The 20,424-nt window shown below is 43.0% G+C and overlaps 1 protein-coding gene and 1 non-coding gene across 4 annotated transcripts in view; one reads left to right on the top strand and one right to left on the bottom strand.

Moving 5' to 3' along the window:
* Positions 1–20,424, top strand: part of TMEM241 (transmembrane protein 241) — a 110,239-nt gene that overhangs the window by 63,060 nt on the left and 26,755 nt on the right. Inside the window, exons 12-13 of one of the 3 annotated variants that reach the window (XM_046026079.1) lie at positions 2,124–2,193; positions 5,803–5,896. In XM_046026079.1, the coding sequence (XP_045882035.1) occupies positions 2,124–2,193; positions 5,803–5,896 (164 nt within the window). Of the gene's footprint in view, positions 1–2,123; positions 2,194–3,295; positions 3,385–3,770; positions 4,235–5,802; positions 5,897–20,424 lie in introns of those variants that run through there. The other 2 variants (XM_046026080.1, XM_046026081.1) reach the window with 2 other exon arrangements.
* LOC123954773 lies at positions 20,297–20,404 on the bottom strand. The gene has a single exon (XR_006821146.1). It is a non-coding gene; the product is annotated as a U6 spliceosomal RNA (small nuclear RNA).

Here is a 20,424-nt window from a genome sequence, read left to right as displayed (position 1 = left end):
TGTAATTTATGCTGAAATTGTGCCTTCTACGATAGCTGGTGCAGGGGCGTTGTCTTTTGAGCACCTTTACCAATTTTCCAGGTCCCTGGAGGTCGTTGTCTCAAGTTTGGCCTGGCCAGCCCCACACTGCCTCATCGTCAGGGCCCTCTGTAGCACGGTCATTAACCTCTGCCGGGTGGAGGTGGCGTGTCTCCTGCTTGTTGAAGAACTGGGGGAAAGGAGGAGCCAGGCTGACGGCATCAGAGGGGAAGCATTTGGGGCACATTTGAAATTAAGGACCAGCAGAGCCAATTGGAAAGGGGAGCATTTTCTGCAGAGGAAGCGAGAGGAGTTGGGTGCTTTCAGGTGCCACTGGTTCAGTAGCGCTCAGCCAAGGCTGGGTATAGTCCTAATGCCCGTGGGTATGAGGGGAGTAGGGGCTGGGCAGGCTGCCAGTGCGCTGCGAGCCCCGTGCTGATGGGAGCCTAGGAGCGGGGAGGAGCAGCGCCCGAGGATCCTTGAGGCCCTGCACTTAGCTTATCTCCCCTCTGCCCTTCCTCATCACCACACGACTGCACTGCCATGTCCCTCACACTGAAAGGGAAGCTGGAAGGGGGCCAAGAACCACAGCTGCCAGAGAGACAGAGCGAAGCCCTGCATGGACTGTCGCTTTGCCCGCCTGCACGAGGATGCTCTGGCCGCCCTCTGGGGCTGGGGTGCCTCCAATTGCCTCGCTGTAGCTTCTGCGCTGAAAAGGACCCCCACAGAAATCATGCTTCACGCCCTGAGCCTGATGATGTCATTTGCAAAGCCCCTCCACCAGCACCAGCCAGGGGGACCGTGGAAGCCTTCGGGGAGTCCTGGCAGGAAGAAAGCGAGTGCTCTGAACCTCTTGTTGGGCTGCACGAAAACCGGATCCCAGGAGACCCTCCCCTCTGTCATTAAGCACACACACATATGTACAAATGAGACAAAACAAAACCATAGTCGTGATAGAAAACAAAAACAAAAAAGACCCTCTAGGGAAATGGAATTCAGGACTTTCCTTCCTAAGCAGTAGCTAAATTATTTGAAATCGGTTTGGTCTCTAAGGAAGTGTAGCAGCCCCTTGTGTCTTGTTCTGAAACTCTCGATTTAAGTGCAGCAGTGAACGAATGACTGTCTCTGAGTTGTTACACTGAGCACCTAACGCTCTCTGTCGTTCGGAAGATCGCCTTTCTTGCTCCGCTCCATCCAGATCTGAGCGACAGACCGAGGCCTGGGTGTCTGAAGGTCTGGCTCCTCTCGAGTCTCAGAAACTCCAGATTCGGGAGGATGAGGCTCTCTGCTGTGGAAAGACCTAATTCCTTTTCTCTGGACATTTTTGGAAGGCTTTCTGCTTTTTTAATCTCCTGACTTCTTGTTTGTGACCAAGTTCACATTCCAGAGAGGGAGGCGGCCAATATGTGTGATTATTTCCTCTTGCACCAAGTGGAACTAAAAGAATGAACTTACTTCACTAGAAATAAATGTACCCTTTGGACCTTAAACCCGAATGAGTAAGCACGGTTGGTCTGGCCCCTCCACCGTCTGTGCAATAATTAAACACAGAATGAGAAAAAGATGTCAGAGGCATGCATTCCCAATCTTTTTTTAGACATAAAGCAGAAAAGAATAGAACAAATTTTTTTTTTTTTTTTTTTTTAAGATTCTTTTCGTCCTACACTCTGCCTTGGGCAGGGATGGCCACCAGGTGATGAGGAAAGACTAGGGTTTGGAGTGACTGGGTGCATGTTCCGGCTTCCCAGTTCAAGAGTTGTGCAGTCCTAGACACATCCTTAACTTCTCTGACCACCACTGAATGGGGAGCCTGGAACACCAGAGAGTTATTGCAAGGACTGAAAGAGATGTCGTACGTAGAGCCTTTAGCATATGGGCCCGCACAGGGCAGACTCATGCTAAACGGGTGTTAACGATCATCATGCTCTTATTTTAAGACGATTTAAGCCATTAACACAGAAACACTGGGGATGGCAGAGGGAATTCAGTGCCGGGCGGCTCAATGCTCCGATGGCTACTGTGCTAAAGACCTCACTTGTGTGTCCCGGGGCAACTGGGGGCAGGGTGTGTGGGGGCCATTGTCTCACCCTTGCTGTGACCCTCAGGTGACCTCTTCAGCGTCCCGGACTTTCCATTCCTGTATTTCTACAGATTCCATGGCAGCTGCTGTGCCAGGTAAGCTTAACGCATAACCCCCTGGCTGTACTACCGGTATCTTCGTCAAGTCCAGGGTCACAGCCGGTTATCCAGATGAGGGGCAGAAGAGAGCAGTGGCCAGGCAGGAAGCAGCCCCCTCGGTCATCCACGAGTTGTCATCAATGTCCTTAGGTGCTCAGGGCTGGACTGGGGCCTGGGGGACCTGTGTCCTGTAGAAGTTCCTTGGCCAGAGCAATGCTTTCCAAACTTGCAGAAGAGCCGAGAACTCTGCACTGTTTTTCTCTCCACAAGCCATTCCTAAACAGCACTTCAGTGTATAAAATGATGCATCAGATTCAGTTCAAGGGAGGATTTGGGGCCAGAATTACACCCTCTCAGCTTCCTCCGTGGCCCTTGCCTTGTCCCTAAAGGGCGGCCTCCCCCAAACCTTGACTGAATCCTAAGACCCTGAGAAACAGGTTTTGGAAGCCAGTGACTAGGAGACATCTAGACGACAAAGTGACCCTTACAACGTGGCCTTGGGAGGTACATCCCGGCAGGATGGGTATGTATAGATGGAGTTCAGACCCCTCCCTCCCTGCTTTCTTGCCATGAGTCCCACGTTGCTTGACTTTCTCCTGCTGAGAAATGGAAAGGCTGGATAGCCACGCGGTGTGGGTTCTGCTAGGGTGGGAAGCCCAGTGTTGGGTTGGACGCCAGCCTTGCTGCTTGCTAGTGTGTTTGCTCTTTGGGCGAGCTGTCCTCATTCTCCCAAGCCTTGGCTGAGTTTCCTCATCTGTAAAGTGGAAAGATAGTATCACTCCAGGTGATCGCACGTACTAAATAAGGTAAGTAAGGCCTGAGCACCTCGCCTGGCCGGGGAGATGATGACCGTTACTGTCCTGCTTGGCTTGACTATAATTAGCTCAAGTGTCCACAGACCATGAGCGATGGCTAAGCTAGACCACTTCACACATAAAAGTTTGTACCTTGTGAGGCAGCGATTCCTTACAGAGACCAGGAGCTGATGTGCGGCTATGTCCTGTTTCTGATAGGGGCGTGTTAGAACAACAACAAAAATCAATATTGTACAGTTTGCTTTTGCCCTTGAGCCTCAGAATGACTTATTTGTCATCCTCAGCTAACTTTCCAGAAAACACTGACAGAATTCATCTTCCCAGTTCCTATCAGTTTGGTCTGGCCTTGTCAGCTGCCTGTTAGCTGGGATCAAGTGGCGTGAGTGTTCGTGCTGCTCCCATGTCCGTGGACTTGTTTCTCTCCGGGTCTGGTCTTCTGGCGGCACCAGCAAACACAGTGCGGAGGGGAGGGCAACTGCCATGTGGTTCGTTGAAACAGCAACACCGTTCCCAGCCCGTCGATGCTGGCTTTGTGGGGTGATAGTCTGGCCCCATTTTTGCCCTTTTTTATCTGCATATTTCTTACAACCCAGCATGAACAATCAGGGTTTTAGTTAAAAGATTTGGGAATCTTTGCTTGAATTGATACGAAACTATTTTGTTCTCCCCACTCCCACCTGGTTGCAGTGTGTATCCGTTTTCCTGTCATCTCATGATTCATCCACTTTCATATCTCAGACTAAGTGTTGTCACCTTCAGAGGCCCTGGAGGAACTCAGAAGGAGTCATGGAAGCTTGAGGGGATGGTGGTAGCCATGACCCAGAGACACATTAAGGGGGAGCCCACGATCTTTTACTCCTGGGATCCTGCCATTGCTTTTGAGGTCAGCCTCTGTGGTGAGGTGTAGAAGAGCTGAGTGTGGAAGGAGACAGAGAGGGACCCGTGAGTAATTTGGAAATGATTCACAGACATACCAGTCAAAGGATGGGAAGGCATCGTGGATACTTTCCCAAGCGTGTTGGGCACGGGGGTGGCTCTGTTCTAGCAGAGTCTGTGCTAAGGGGAAAAGGGACATGGAATCTTGCCCTTTCTCTGGCAAGATTCCACATCCCTTTTCTGCAAAGTTGTTTCCTTCCTTGGGGCAGGGGTGACGCCACCAGGAGGAGCCCTGGAGCGCTGGCCGCCTTATTTTCCACTGCCAACCTCACAGTGGCCATGGGCACCTTCAGCATTGCTCTCTGTCTTTGGGTCAAGAACGAATCTTCACGGTGAAGTTTGAACCTTCTCACCGTGGAGAACCTTTGAAAGAGCCAGGAAACCTGGATGCAGATAGTGCCTGGGCCACCGTTTGCTTGTTAATAAATTGAGATTTGGAGCTAGGGAGGCTTTCTGTTCTGAAAAGTCTGATTTCCCTCAGATAGGATGAGGACCACTTTGCTTATTCCTGCTTCAACACAGAACCTGAGGCAAGAAAAAAGGGACAAGAGAGGGATGAATCAAGGTCATGAGGGCCAGTGGGCACAGCCCAGGTCACTCAGTTTTTAGCCTGCTGCTTACCCATTAGACCTCCTTGCCTTTCGGTGTGAATGACTGACCCTCTTGGCGCATAGCTGCCCAGCCTCCCATGATGGCAGACACAAATCTGAACCAACTTTGCAGGTCATCAGGCCCAACAGGCTGAAATATATACAAGGGCCCTCATCCCAGTCCTTGGTCCTGCCCCAGGAATGTGACTGTGAACTAATCTAATGTAATGAAGAGAAGGCACATGTTTCCATGAAATTTGATCTTACAGGTGTTTAATTCCATCCAGCTGCTTCTGAGTACACCTGTCAAACATCTGTGGCCAAGGCACCATGTTGGGGAAAACACAGAGAAGCCCAAGATTGGGGCCTGCTCTCTCAGAGCTTATCACCTGAGTGGGGCCCCATAGCTGTGTCTATAACCGCAGTCATATCTCTTGCTTTTCAATTTCTAGTAAGTCACACTTAAGCCCCCCACATGCATATATTTACAGGAAGTCACCCTCTATCGTGGCATCTCTCTGTTGCACTCTCTTCCCCAGTTGCCCAGCCTCCAAATGCAAGGAAGAGTGACCATTCTGTTAGAGTGCCCTTGTCCTTGACCACACAGTGATGCACTCAGAAGTGGTTCCAGCACAGGCCACTACTTCCTGGTCCACTGCTGTGCCAATGCCTTGCTGCTGCGATCTCTAGAACTCCCCATGGGGCATGGTCTCTCAGGTCACACACATGGGCTTAGGCATCAATCCCAAAGGATTACATCTGCGTAGCTTAGCCTGGTTTGGGGGACATTTGCTCCTGGAGCCAGCCCTCCCCTTCAGATTCTTACCTTGAAGCCAGGAGTCGGTCCAGACCCTCTGTCCCCGTATGGTGAGTTTTGCTTTGGAAGTCTTTTTCTGGCAGTTTGTTTTGCTTGAAAAAAGTTGAAGCTCTACCTTGGCAAGCTCTATGCTCTAGAAATAATATGGAAGGGAGCAGGAGTTATCGTCCGCCACGCTTTTTTTCTTTCATGATTTAGTCAGAGACTTCCCAAGTTTCTGTACTTTCTCCCTCCCTCCCCCACTGCCCACTACCCAGTGGAACTCTCTTATCATAGCTCCTTAAAAAATTAGAGCTTCCTGGGTTTTTAAATGCAGAGATCACTAGAAAACCCAGATGAAATACAGGTTCGGTAGTAATTAGAAACTGACTGGTAAAATATAAGAGGAAATAGCTGATGGCCACAGGAAGACGAGTCTTACTAACAAAAGAATATTTTCTCCTTCCAGTGCATTGTTAGGATTCTTTCTCATGCTCAGCACAGTGAAGCTGAAAAGCCTTATGGCCCCAGGGCAGTGTGCAGCCTGGATTTTCTTTGCTAAGGTAAGAAAGAGGGAAGGGGCGGGGGGATTGATCTCAGGAGCCTTGATGTCCAGTGTTCTTGGAGCATGTGTGACATCACGTGTGATCTTCGTCATGGGCCCTGAGTCTGAACCTTCAGTCATTCTGATGACAATTTCCGAGGTCCTCTGCCTATTATATCAGCATAATCTTTATTGCACACCTGGAAGGGATAATCCCCTTATCTTCCCTGAGCCGTAATTTCTCCCATCTGAACATGAGAGGTTCCCCCCCAGAAATCTCTAAGGCTTCTCCAATTCTTATGAGACTGGATGCCTGGATACGTAGCCCATGTGGTTTGCCTGATAGGTCTCAGTCTGTCAGGGGTGGTAGAGAAAGGAAAACAGACAAATGGCCAGGTAGGAGGACTTTGATGAAGCCTTTGGACAACAGACTATTATAAGAATGCCCGCTGCATATCTGATGATTATGGCTGAGACATAAGATAGAGAGGTGGGAAAATAAGGAGCAGAAAAAGCACCTGTGGGATGCTCAATCGTGACTGAAATGCTTTTGGGACTAACTTTTTTCTAGCGTAGCATTTCATTTCTCTTGTGTCTATGAAGGAGTCGAGTTGCAAAGCCCTACGTGTTGCTTCTGAGAAATGAGATTTCTTCTTTTTTTTTAAATTTAATTTATTTATTTGTGTGAGAGAGAGAGAACACACGAGCGGGGGGAGCAGCAGGCAGAGGGAGAGAGAGAAGCAGGCTCCCTGCTGAGCAGGGAGCCCGATGCAGGACTCCACCTCAGGACCAGGGGATCATGACCTGAGCCAAAGGCAGATGCTTAACTGACTGAGCCATCCGGGTGTCCTGAGAAAGGAGACTTCTTAATTTAACCTAATGAAATAATCATTTAAGGTCATACCTTTAGTCATCTCTATGTTTGTTGGTTGGGTTTTTTTTCCTCAGAAAACAAAACCAAACATTTTTCTTCGAAAACAACATTTCACAGTAATATTTTTACCTCCATAGATATGCTTTTTAGCTGCAGTAATAATTCTAATTACAGTACAATGTAAAGAGTGGTTGAGAGACTGATTTCCAGCATGACGGAATGAGGAGGTTGACAAATCCTCCTCCCCAAAAGTAACTGGACAGCTGGAAAAAGATTGTCAAAAATATCCATTTCAGCTCTCTAAAAAATTGACAAAAGGCATACAACAAACTGAGAAAGCAAGCATTTGTTCATGAAAACTGCAAAACTTTGGGTAGGAACAACATGAGCCTGTGGCGTCTTCTCTCAGGTCGCTCCCATTCGCTCCTCCCCAGCTCTGTCAGTGTGATATTTCAACCAGATGGGGCAGGCTGTGAAAACCAGCAGCCTTGCTGCTGCTTCCAGAATACTCTGATTGGCGTACTTTTTGTTAAAGCCGCCATTGTCAGTGGTAACTCAGTAAGAAGAGCCTGTAACTCCACCATCTTGAGTTTCCAGTCCTCTTGGGGGCAAGCAATGGACCAGTGGTCTAGCTGAGGGCTAAATAGGTACATGGGGGAGGTGAGACAGCCAGAAGGGGTTTGATAACTCTCCATGTGTCCCAGATTGACCGTAGTCTGCGTGCACGAGCAGCAGAGATGGAGTGTGCCCAAAACACCCACATGTCCCTGGCCAGCAGAGCCTGCATGCACACGCAGGAGATGGGAGAGAGCCAGCAAAAGCTGGGGCAGACATGAAAAACTTCAGCCTGAAGTTTGAGTGTGCTCCCCAGCCCACACACAGTCAGAAGCAGAGAGAAGAAGCCTTTCTGGCTGAAAGTGTTTGAACAAAACCTGCGACTAGTCTTTGCTAGAACACTAAGCTGTGCAGACATGGGGATGACTTCTAGAAAGCCAGAAAAGGCTTAAAAATAAAAAGAAGGAAAAAAAAACTGAGTAAAGAACATTAGCAACTCTACCTTATATGGGAGACTAATTTCATAGACTTAGTCCAGGGAAATTACTAAACAGGCAAAATAATCATACCAATGACGATGCACTGAGAAAAGTCAGAATCCAAGTTGCTATCCTGTATTATCTAAAATGTCCAATATTCAAAAACAAAAGAGTTAGGGGCATTCAAAGAAACAAGAAAGCATGATCCATACACAGGAAAAAAGCAGTTAATAGGAACTATGTCTAAGTGTCCTCTGATGTAGGACTTAGCAGAAAAAGACTGCAAAGCAGATATTTACACTTAGAGATCTAAAGAAAACTATGTTTGAAGAATTAAAAGAAAGATTCAATGAATACCGGCTCTCAATAAAGAGCTAGAGATGATTTTTAAAAAAGAGAGAGGGCGCCTGGGTGGCTCAGTGGGTTAAAGCCTCTGCCTTCGGCTCAGGTCATGATCCCAGGGTCCTGGGATCGAGCTCCACATCAGGCTCTCTGCTCGGCGGGGAGCCTGCTTCCTTCTCTCTCTCTGCCTGCCTCTCTGCCTACTTGTGATCTCTCTCTGTCAGATAAATAAATAATATCTTTTAAAAAAAAAGAGAGAGAGAGAGAGAGACCCAAGTAGAAATTCTGGAGTTGAGAAATACAATAACTGAAGTGAAATGAAATGAAAAACTCCCTGGAGGTACTCAATAACAGATTTATTTATTTTTAAATATACGTATTTTTAAAGATTTCATTTATTTATTTGAGAGAGACAGAGAACATGAGATGGGAGAAGGTCAGAGGGAGAAGCAGACTCCCTGCGGAGCTGGGAGCCTGATACGGGACTCGATCCTGGGACTCTGGGATCATGACCTGAGCTGAAGGAAGTTGCTTAACCAGCTGAGCCACCCAGGCACCCTCAATAACAGATTTAAATGGCAGAAGGAAAAATATGTGAACTGGAAGGTGGAGCAAAATAAATTACTCAATCTAAAGAGCAAAGATTTTTTAATAATTGAAGAATTACTAACAGAGGTTCAGAGACCTGTGAGACAACATCAAGCATATCAACATATGTGTTATGGGAGTTCGAGAGGAAGAGAAAACTGATGTAGAAAAAAAATATGATCAGTGGATGACTTATCAAAAACTATGGAAACTCGGAGGCAATAGGATAACGTATCCAGCATGCTGAAAGAAAAATCTGTCAACCAGGAATTCTACATACAGCAAAACTGTCCTTTAAATATGAATGAGAAATAAAGACATTCCCAGGTAAAGACTAAGAAATTTATTGCTAGCTGCTGCATCAGCAGTTATATTAAATGTGAACAGTCTAAATATCCCACTCAAAAAGCAAAGATTGTCAGACTTGGTAAAAAAGCAAGATGCACCTGTATGCTGTCTGCAAAGGACATACCTTAGATTCAAAGACATAAATAGGATTAAAATAAAAGGATAGAAAAACACAACCATGCAAACAGTAGCTTATTAGCAAGCTAGCTGGAGTGACTATATTAAAATCAGACAAAATAGACTTTATGACAAGAAATATTACTAGGGAAAAACAAAGACATTTACTAATGATAAATGCATTGGTACACTAGAAAGAAATGACAGTTATAAATGTATGCACCTAACAACAGCACCCCACATATGTGAAGCAAAAAGTGACAAGACAGAAAGGAGAAATAAATTATTCAACAATAATAGAGATGCCAGTCCTGCACTCTCAAAGTTGGTAGAAGAACAGGGATATAGAAGCTACAGATGACTTGAACAATACTATCAACCAGCTTGTCATAACGAACATAGGCTACTCTACCCACTGACTGCAGAGAACACATTCTTCTCAAACACACGTGAGACTTTCTTCAGGATACATGTTATGCTGGGTCACAGAACAAGCCTCAGTAAATTTAAAAAGATTGAAATCATGTAGACTATGTTCTTTGGCCACAGTAGAATTATATCAGAAATTTACAACAGAATAAAAATCTAGGAAAATACCCCATTCATTTGGAAATTAAATAACATACCTCTAAATAGCTCATGGGGCAAAGACAACGTCTCAAGGGAAAATAAAAGTATTTTGAACCAAATGAAAATAAAACCACATAATATGTCAAAATTTATGGGCTACAATTATAAAGTAGTACTCAGAGGGAAATTCATAGCTATAAACACCCCTATCAGAAAAAAGAAAAGTCTCAAATTGTAATCTGAGCTTCTACCTTAAGAAACTAGAGAAAGAGCAAATTAAACCCACGGCAAGCAGTAGGAAGGATATGTTAAAGTTTAGAGTAGAAATTAGGGACACCTGTGTGGCTCAGTGGGTTAAGCCTCTGCCTTCGGCTCAGGTCACGATCTCAGGGTCCTGGGATCGAGCCCTGCATCGGGCTCTCTGCTCAGCAGGGAGCCTGCTTTCCCCCCTCTCTGCCTGCCTTTCTGCCTATTTGTGATCTCTCTCTCTCTGTCAAATAAATAAATAAAATGTTAAAAAAATTAAAAAGTAGAAATCAATGAAATACAAAACAGAAAAACAAGGAAAATCAGTGTTAGTTCCCTGAAAACAGCAACAAAATTGACAAGTCTGTAGCCAGAATGACTAGGTAAATGAGAAAGAAGATACAATTTATTACAATTAGAAATGAAATGAGGGACATTCAGTACTGATTCCATAGAAACTAAAAGGATTATTTATTATGAGTAACTTTCTTCATTCATATTATGCCAGCAAATCAGACAATTTAGAGAAATGGGCAAATTCCCAGAAAGGTACAAACTAGGAAAATTGACTCAAGAATAAATAGAAAATCCAAATAAACTCCTCTAACAAGTAAATAAATCTAAGTGGTAATTAAAAATCTTTCCACAAAGAAAAGCTTAGACCCAATAGGCTTTACTGATGAATTCTATCAGATATTTTTAAATGAAATATTTTTTCTTTACAAATTCTTTTAGAAAGCAGAGGAAAGAGAATATCACCCAATTTATTCTATAAGGTGAGTTACCTGGATACTAAAGCCAGACAAAAGAAAATAATAAGAAAACTATAGACCAATATTCTTCACAAACACAGATCTTGAGCAAAATAGTAACAAACCAAATATGGCAACATATAAAAAGAATTTTATACCATGATCAAGTGATACTTATCAGGAATACAAAGTTGGTTCAACAAATGAAAATTAATATATTATATTTATAGAATAAAGATTAAATATTTATAGAATAAAGATTAAAAAATGCAGCCACTTCAATAGATGCAGAAAAATCACTTAATAAAATCCTACATCCGTTCATGATAAAAACGTTGAACACACTAGTAATAGAAGGGAATCTTCTTAACCTGATAAAAGGCATATGTGGAAAACCTATAGTGAACATTACAGCAAATGGTGAAAGACTTTCCCTCTAAGATTGGGAACAACACAAGAATGTTTGTGCTCACCACTTCTATTAAGCAGTGCAATAAGACCAAAAAAAGGGGGGGGCATCCAGGTTAGAAAGAAAGAAATTAAATTATATTCACAGATGACATTCTCCTATATGTAGAAAATCCTAAGAAATATAGAAAAACATTAATTGAACTAATAAAAAATTTATCAAGGTCTCAGGATACAAATCAATGTACAAAAATCAATTGTAGTTTTATGTATTAGTAATGAACAGTCATGTTCATAAAAATGAAATTAGGAAAACAAGTCCATTCATAATAGCATTACAAGTAATACGTAGGGACTTAACAAAGAAGTTCAAGGCTGAAAACTGTAAAATCTCTCTAAGAGAAATATAAGAAGATCTCAATAAATGGAGAGACCCAATGTTGGTAAGATGGAAATTCTTTCTAAGTTGATCAATAGATTCAATGTAATTCCTGTCAAAATCCTAGCAGTCAATTTTTTATGAATTCACAAACTGATCCTAAAGTGTATTTGGAGATGCAGTAGCCAAACAGTTTTGGAAAGGAAAAAGTTGGGGTGGAAAACTCACTGTAAAGCTAGAATCATCCAGACATTATGGTATTGGCATAAGGAGAGGCATTTACGGTCTGTTGACTTTCAATGTAGGTGCCAAGGCAATTTGAACAGGGAAAGGATTTTCTTTACAACCAATGGTGCTGGAACAATCAAATATCTATATGCCAAAAAAAAGTACTTAGACCCTTATCTCACATCATCAACTCAGTCATGGATCGTGAACCTAAATGTAGGCACTAAAACTAGAAAACTCTTAGAAGAAAACACAGGAAGAAATCTAACTGACCTTGGTTTAAGCCAAGAGTTCTTAGATATGACACCAAAAGCATAAGCCACAGAGTAATTGATAAATTAGACTTCTTTTAAATTAAAATATTTTACAATCAAATTAATGGTCAAAAGACACTGTTAAGAAAATGAAAAGACATAGCCTAGGCGAAAAGATTTATAAATTATATATCTGATTAAGGACTTGTTTCTGGAATGTCTAAAGAATTCTTATACTTTAATGAGACTACATAAAACCCAATTAAAAATGATCAGGGGCACCTGAGTGGCACATTTGGTTAGACGTCCAATTCTTGGTTTCGGCTCAGGTTGTGATCTCAGGGTCATGAGACTGAGCCCCTCATCGGGCTCCCCGCTCATCTTGGAGTCTGCTTAAGACTCATTTCCTTTCTCCCACTGCCTGTCTTCCCTGTACACTCTCTTTCTCTCTCTCTCAAATAAATACATCTTTTTTAAAAAATAAAAAACAAAAAAATGGTTAAAAGAGGTGACTCTCTCTCTCTCTCTCTCTCTCTCTCTCTCTATATATATATATATATATAATGGGATATTACTCGGGCATAAAAAATGATATCTTGCCACTTGCAACAACATGGTTGGAACTGGAGAGTATGATGGTGAAGAGGAAGACAGATACAATATGATTTATCTATGATTATTATTATCTATGAAATCTTTATGATTTCACACATACGTGAAATTTAAGAACACAAATGGGAAAATAGAGAGAAAGGCAAACCAAGAAACAGACTCTTACCTCTTACCTATAGAGAACAAACTGATGGTTACTTGGAGTGAGGTGAGGGGGCATTGGGTGAACTAGGTGATGGGGATTAAGGAGTGAACATGTTGTGATAAGCACCAGGTGATGTACGGAAGTGCTGAGTCACTATATTGTATACCTGAAACTAACATTACACTCTACAGTACCTAATTAGAATCTTAAAAAAAGCTTAAGTTAAAAAAAAAAAAAGGAAAAAAGATGTGAGTAGACATTTCACCAAAGAAGATATTTGATCGGTTCGTCAAGTCCATGAAAAGGAACTCGATGTCATTAGTCATCATAAAAATGCAGATTAAAAAACCATGACGAGATACCACGACACACTCACTCGGATGGCTATAATAAAAAAATATAGATGACATCCAGTGCTGATAAGATTGTGGGGAAACTGGGACCCTCACAAATTACTGATCAGGATGTAAAATGGTATAGCCATTTTAGAAAACCATCTTGCTAGTTTCTTACAATGTTAAACATAAACCGACTCTACAACTCAGCAGTTCTGTCCCTAGAAATCTACCCAAGAGAACTGAGAACAAAGAGACTTTAACACGAACACTCAGAGTAGTCTTGTTCATAGTAGCCCCAAACTGGACACAATCTTAGCGTCCATCAACTGGGGAACGTGTGCAGAGGGTTTGCTGTGTACATGCAATGGGATACTATTTGGTGATAAAGAGGAATGGGCTGTTAATACATTCGTATGCCATGGATGAATCTCAAGAACGTTATGGCCAGTGAAAGAAATGGGTTGCAAAAGAATACATATAGTATGATACCATTTCTGTGAAATTTCCAAAAAAGGCAAATGTAGAGAGCATAGTGATGGTTTCTTGGAGCAGAGATTGACTAAAATAGGCTCAAGGAAGTTTTTTTTTAGGTAATGGAAATGTTGTAAAACTGGATTGTGGTGATGGTTGCACCATCATTTAAATTAATTTCTTTAATGTGTTCATTAAAAATCATTGAATTTTACATTTACAATGGGTGAATTTTATGGCATGTGAACGATCCCTCAAAGCTACAAAGTACTCAAAGAATAGGGCTTAAATCTTGTCTTTTAGAACTAGGGAGGATATTTTTCCTATGTGTATGGCTTTTCCTGTTTGGCCACTACTTTCATGAGCCTCCTTTTTATTTATTTTATTTTTTCTTTTCCTCTTAAACTCGGAGGGCGGTTTATAATTTCCATCTCTGTAGTTGATTCAAAAGTGGAAAGATTTTTTAATTGGCTGCTGTGGTTTGATGCTAATCCTCCTTAAATGTTGAAGATTGGATTAGATGAGCCACTAAGGTCTTTTCCAGCTCCAGTATATCAAGCACGCTCTCTCTTTTTCTCCCTCCCCTCCTTCTCCTTTTTCTTTTCTGTTTGAAAATAAGCTCTGTTATCCTCAGTGGCAGAATATTTACCCCTTCCTTGGGCCACCTACACATCAAAATGTGCTGACATTTGAAATACAACATAATTGTACTTAGCAATACATTTCCCCATGATGTCACTGTGACTCTACTGAGTGCCAGCATATTCAGAAAGTGACTCAGAAGGATGTTCCATTGGCCCCAGAGGAGAATTTGGATTCCGTGGAAAAACTCAAAGATACTCAGAAAGAGAGGTCATTCAGAAGGGTACCTTCTTCCTTACTCCAGATGGATCCATTCTCTGGTATTTTCCTGGGAGTTGTCACATGAACTTCCATCACTTCCAAGGCATCGGTCCTTATCTTAGTTAGTATCTTCTTTGAATCTGAGAAAGCTCAGTGTGGGAAAAAAGTGCCCCTGAGTCACTTTATATTGTTACCACTGTTATTATTTTTTTTAAATCTGTGAATTTAAGAAACATTCTAAAAAGCTAAAAATAACAGAATATTTAGCAACTTTTTATATTCCTCCCTTCAGTTTGATAAATTTGGGTGTGTGAAATCTAACTTCATCTTCATAAAATCTTGGAATCCCTTCCCACTTGTGAGCCATTGGTATAAGAAAAAGTGAGTGGATTTAAGAGGAAAGCAATGAAATGTTTACATATATAAGGAAGGTGCGGTATGCTAATGGGTTTTTCTAGCAGACTTAAGTTCTTGTGTGAGAATTTTTTCTTGATCGAATAGTGCCTTGTCTCACCCTTGTTAACTTCAAGCTGGCTGGTGTTGTCAGCAACCATTGGGAAGAAGCGGTTGAGGCCAGTGTGAGTTTATGTTGAGGATGAGCCGGAAGAGGAGAGGCATTCCCAGATAGCAGCTCTGGCCCTCTAGGATCCTTAGAATCAGTGTTTACTCCCCAATTCAAAGCTGCCTCCATAAGACTGCTTTTTGCCTTTAAGCTAATGCCATAGTTGTTGCCGCCATTTTGTCCTGAGTCAGTGGTAGACCAGCAAGCCAAGTCTTACTTAGTCTGTTCTCCTGATGGCCCTGGGAAAGATTTTTCTATAGCTTGCCTAGGATGTGTCTCTTGAATTGGTTTGGTTTTCTGATTGATAGAGTCTCAGCTTTCATGTGCAAGGGCTGGGATGAGGGCACCCCTCGCTCAGGGCCATGCAGTGTGGGGTTAGCATCCAAGAATAACCCATGCCTCCTTACCGGTTGCATCCTAGGTGCCTTGCTTGCCTCCCCCGGTCCCTTCCCTGACACTGTGTCATGATTTACTGGCTGCCTAAAACAGCTGTTAATTCCATGGGATTTTAAGGTACACTAGATTCTTAGAGTTTAGGTGGTATCGTTTTTTAAGAATTTATTTTTAAGCAATCTCTACACCTAACATGGGGCTCAAACCCACAACCCTGAGATTTAGAGTCACATGCTCCATGGACAGAGCCAGCCAGATGCCCCTAAATGGAAAACTTTTATTTATTTTTTTAAATTAATCTCTGCATTCAATGTCAGACTTGAACTCAGGTGATACTTGAACAAGAATTGCATGTGCTACTGACCGAGCCAGCCGTCTCCCTCTGGGTGGTATGAAGAGTGCCTTACATCAAAGTGCATGGTCTCTCTTTGGCCTTTCTGAACATGATTCTACCAGTCAACCTTGATTACAGAAACCTTTGGAGCCTGGGGTAGAAGAAGTACATTAGTATATGTGTAGTATATGTATGTAGTATACAGTGTATGTGTAGTGCTTGCCAAAGGCATCTTATGATCCAGAGGAGGAGCTAAGAGTGACAAGGGTGAGACTATTAGAGGACATTGCTGACAGGGTGGCATGACTTCAGGAGCTGGGAAAAGGGAAGCTGTGTGTAGACTGATGCAGTGGACAGACCAAACGGGCCCCTATAAGCCCATCTTGCCTGGGAGAAGGGAAGATGGAGGGATGGCCTTCCAGGTCGAATGGCAGGGGCCCTGAGGTGGGATGTGCAGGAGGGGAACTGTGAGGAAATACATTTGACCAGAGGAAGAGGAGAGTGTAGAGGTGTGAGGGGAAATTGAGCCTAGAAAAGACAGATTAGGGAGCCCTAAAAGCCAGGCCCCAGAGACCACTGTGAACTTCTCAATGAGAACGACTAAAGGCAAATCACATTGGAAATGAGTTCCAAGCATCTAGAAGGGAGGCGAATCAAGGTAGTGAGTGATGGCAATAAAGGTGAAAGATCAACTTGACTGATGACTGATTGTCTGAAGCAAAATAAATTGTAATTACTTAATCTATCATATAAGTGTTGTGTGATGTGGTTAAGGAATTAGAAAAAAAGACTCAGATCTGTTAAAGCAGTGCGGGGTGTGTGACAGTTGTCTGGGTCTAGGGAAGATCACAAAACAGCTCCAAAGTTTGTAGCTCAGGACACGAGAAATCCATGGCATCACAGACAGAAATGGGGGAGGGGGGTTATGAAAGAGCATCGTTGGTGAGGAAAGCTGGTGAAATATGTTTGAGATGTGTATGGTGAGAAAACATCTAAGTGGAGCTGTTGTGCATTGGAAACAGGTGAAATGCAGGGGAGAACTCAGGGCTTCATGTGTCTGTTTGGGCTTCACCTAGAGCAGTAGAGTTGGCATCAGGAGCTTGAAGAAGTAGCTGAGCCCACTGAGGGAGTGAGAGGGTTTGAGTGGAGCCGAGCAAAGGGCTAGGACTTTGCTTGGGAGACACTTAAATGCGAGATCAATAATGTGCAGGAGAGAGAAGTGATAGCCGAGGGGAGCCCTTAAAGTTCCGTGTGGGGAAGTCTCAGGAAGAGTTTAAAGGAATAAAACAAAACCACCAAGAAATCAGAAAGATTCAGATTGAGAAAAGACTAGACCAAGGACATCGCTAGCCTTTAGTAGAAGGGCAGGGTGGGAGGGGGTGGAAGATGGATCATAAGTATCCAAGAATACACAAGACACAGGAAGGAGCTTGTGACTGGTGGTGGTCAGGGGGATAGCCAGACCTAGTGAAAATAACTTCTTTTCTGGGGAAACAAGGACTTGGGCATGCTTGAAACTAGAAAAGAACACACCATATGCAGAAATTTGGAGATGCTTAAGAATGAGGGAAGTTGGGAGAATAGGCTTCAGTGGGAGATAGAAGGGGGACAGGGACTAGCTTTAGAGAAAACAGCCTTTTCCCGGAGCCTCAGTTAGAAGGGCTGTGATAGATGGGAATGAGGCTTTCCCAAGAGATGTGTGGTAGGGGATTGGAATTTCAGGGGAACAAGGAAAGACTGCTCACTGTTTGGCTTTGTCCAGTTGGTCAGAAATACTATGACTCAAGTGAGTTCTGACAGTGTTGGTGTATCTAATATTTAAGACTAAATGCTGGGGCGCATGGGTGGCTCAGTGGGTTAAGCCTCTGGGGTTAAGGGTCCTGGGATCAAGCCCAAATCGGGCTTTCTGCTTGGCAGGGGGCCCGCTTCCCCCTCTCTCTCTGCCTGCCTCTCTGCCTACTTGTGATCTGTGTGTCTAATAAAAAAATAAAATCTTAAAAAAAAAAGACTAAATGCTGATGACATGTATATTCAATTGTAGGATTATATATAATGATGATGTGCCAGGAGCCAGATCATTGATTATCCATACCTTCTTAATAAAGCATTTACTAGTCCTTAACAGAACCCATTCGAAATAAAGTAGGAAACCACTTAGCAATCAGACCTTCCATCCCCATCACAAAGTCTGCCCTCTCTCATGGAAGATGATGTGTAAATGCTACTGATGGTTAATTGGAATGTTTGTCCCTGTTTTTATTTAGAGTTTTGAGTCAAAACCCATGCTTATACAATGGGGTTTCCTTTCCCATTGCTGCTTAGGAAGATGCTTCTTTCCCAGTTCGGGTAGGGACATGGTCCCATGTAAGTCTTCAAGCCTAGAGTGTGTAGTGGGCATAATGTGGGGCAGGCAGACAAAGATCAAGGAAGAATATATTGCAAAGTCAGAAGATTCTAGAACTACACTCAGCGTTTTGAGATAAAAGCAGAATATATGAGATAATGTATGTGAAGGTAGCTGGGGAGTGACAATGTGCTGTGCAAACACAGAGCATTGTTACGTAGAGTGATACGAACCTGGGCCAAGACTTCATTTTGATGTAGCTTTGAGGTGCAGGTCTGCCATCTTCTAGACGAGTGCTTCGTTTTCTCATCTGTAAGCACATGTAATAATAATGTGGGCTGTACTGAGAGGACTGAGTAATATTGACACAGCCCTAAAAGAGTGAGTGCCGGCCATGGGCAGGTCCTCCCTGGCACTGTCAACTACTAGTTTAATTCTTCCCCCAACTTAACCAGTGATTTCTGGAGTCTGAGTCTGTCGTTTGTATTCCGCAGTTCTAGGTAAGTGAATTTAGCTGTGGGCAGCCCACGGTAGACGCTACTGGGGATTCAGCAGGCAGGACAACAGGGTCTCTCACACATGTTTAATCAGACATTGTCTAACAAAAGAAGCAATTGATGCACCATTCACAATGTTTTTAAACCTATATAAAGAGTCATTGATTCAGAACAGTTGCTAGGCCTGCGAAAATGTGTGTTTGTTGGTTTCCATGGAGACCACCCTGCTGGCTGTTGGCTGATGGCGCCTTAATTATACAGTGGGATTGCCAGGGAGCCTTCACAGCTGTCTCTGAAACAACACCTCCTTGTGTAATAACACGACCACCATCCTGAACTGTGTTTTCCACATCGGAGTTGCTCTTAAAAGAGGTGAGAAGATTCTGCTGGTAAGTTTCCGCCTCAGTTGATTTAGCCTTGCGAAGGTCTCTTTAAGTGGGTAAGAAGTTTTCTGACTTCTGACTGCCTATCTTTTTTTTTTTTTAAGATTTTATTTATTTATTTGAGAGAGTATTAGTGAGAGAGCACAAGCAGAGGGAACAGCAGAGGGAGAAGGGGCAGCAGACTTGCCCCTGAGCAGAGAGCCTGATGCGGGACTGGATCCTAGGACCCTGAGATCATGACCCAAGCGAAGGCAGACACTTAACCAGCAGAGCCACCCACGTGCCCCTTGTCTGCCTATCTTTCTGGCTGTTTTGCCAGATCTTAGGAGCATGGCCTAATATCTTTCTTTTTTCGATGACATGTCGACATTTCTCTTGATCAAGATATTGAACCAAGGAGTCTTGGCTATGTCAGTTTAATAGATAAAATTAAGCCCGTTTTACATAGAGGATGAATTTGCAAAAGCGTTGTCAACAGATACTGTTAGGGTTCAATGTTTAGAATTTTAAAACATCTCTAAGACTGTTGATGAAACTCTTGCTGTTTCTGGTTTTTTTTTTTTTTTTTTTTTTTTAAAGAAGAAGGAGCACCTTAGTGTCTTTTAAAGTGAAATCATGAAAATTTTATATCTTCTTTTTTTTTTTTAAAGGAGAATTTTTTTTTAAAGATTTTATGTATTTATTTGACAGAGAGAGATCATAAGTAGGCAAAGAGGCAGGCAGAGAGAGTGAGAGGGAAGCAGGCTCCCTGCCGAGCAGAGAGCCTGATGTGGGACTCAATCCCAGGACCCTGAGATCATGACCTGAGCCGAAGGCAGCGGCTTAAACCACTGAGCCACCCAGGCGCCCAATTTTATATCTTCTAAATAACATAATTTTTTTTACTCTTCACTTAAATTTTTTAGATGTGTTTGTACAGAAGTTTCAAGGCTTACTCTGAATCCTGTCTTGAACTTCTGAGGAGGTAACAAGTGAATACATCTTTCAGGTTCAGGAATCAAGACTTCTTAGGTTCTATGTCCGGTATGCATGTGTATACACATACACACACACACACACACACACACACACACACAGAACAGACTATGAGAAAGTCCTGGGAGTCGAGTTACTGTGCCCATCATGTTTTGCTCTCACTAGGTCACCTGTGCTGAACAGGATGTTAATTCTCTTCCTCCTTCTCCTTCCTACTCTGTTGCTACTGTTACTCCCCCCACCCCAGTTTTATTGAGATATAATTGACATATAACATTGAATTAGCTTAAGGCTCACTGCATAATGATTTGATATTTGTATATATTGTGAAACGATCACTGTATTAAGTTCAGTTAACATCTACCACCTCACATAGTTACAGCCAAGTAAGGAGTGCCTCATGAATTTGCATGACATCCTTGTGGGGGGGGACATGCTAATTTTCTCAGTATTGTTCTAATTTTAGTGTATATGCTGCCAAAGTAGGCACAGTTACTTCCTTGTCTTTAT

This window comes from Meles meles, chromosome 12, assembly GCF_922984935.1.
Source record: "Meles meles chromosome 12, mMelMel3.1 paternal haplotype, whole genome shotgun sequence".
NCBI classification, from domain to species: Eukaryota; Metazoa; Chordata; class Mammalia; order Carnivora; family Mustelidae; genus Meles; species Meles meles.
This window is presented reverse-complemented; position numbering and strand designations above follow the sequence as displayed.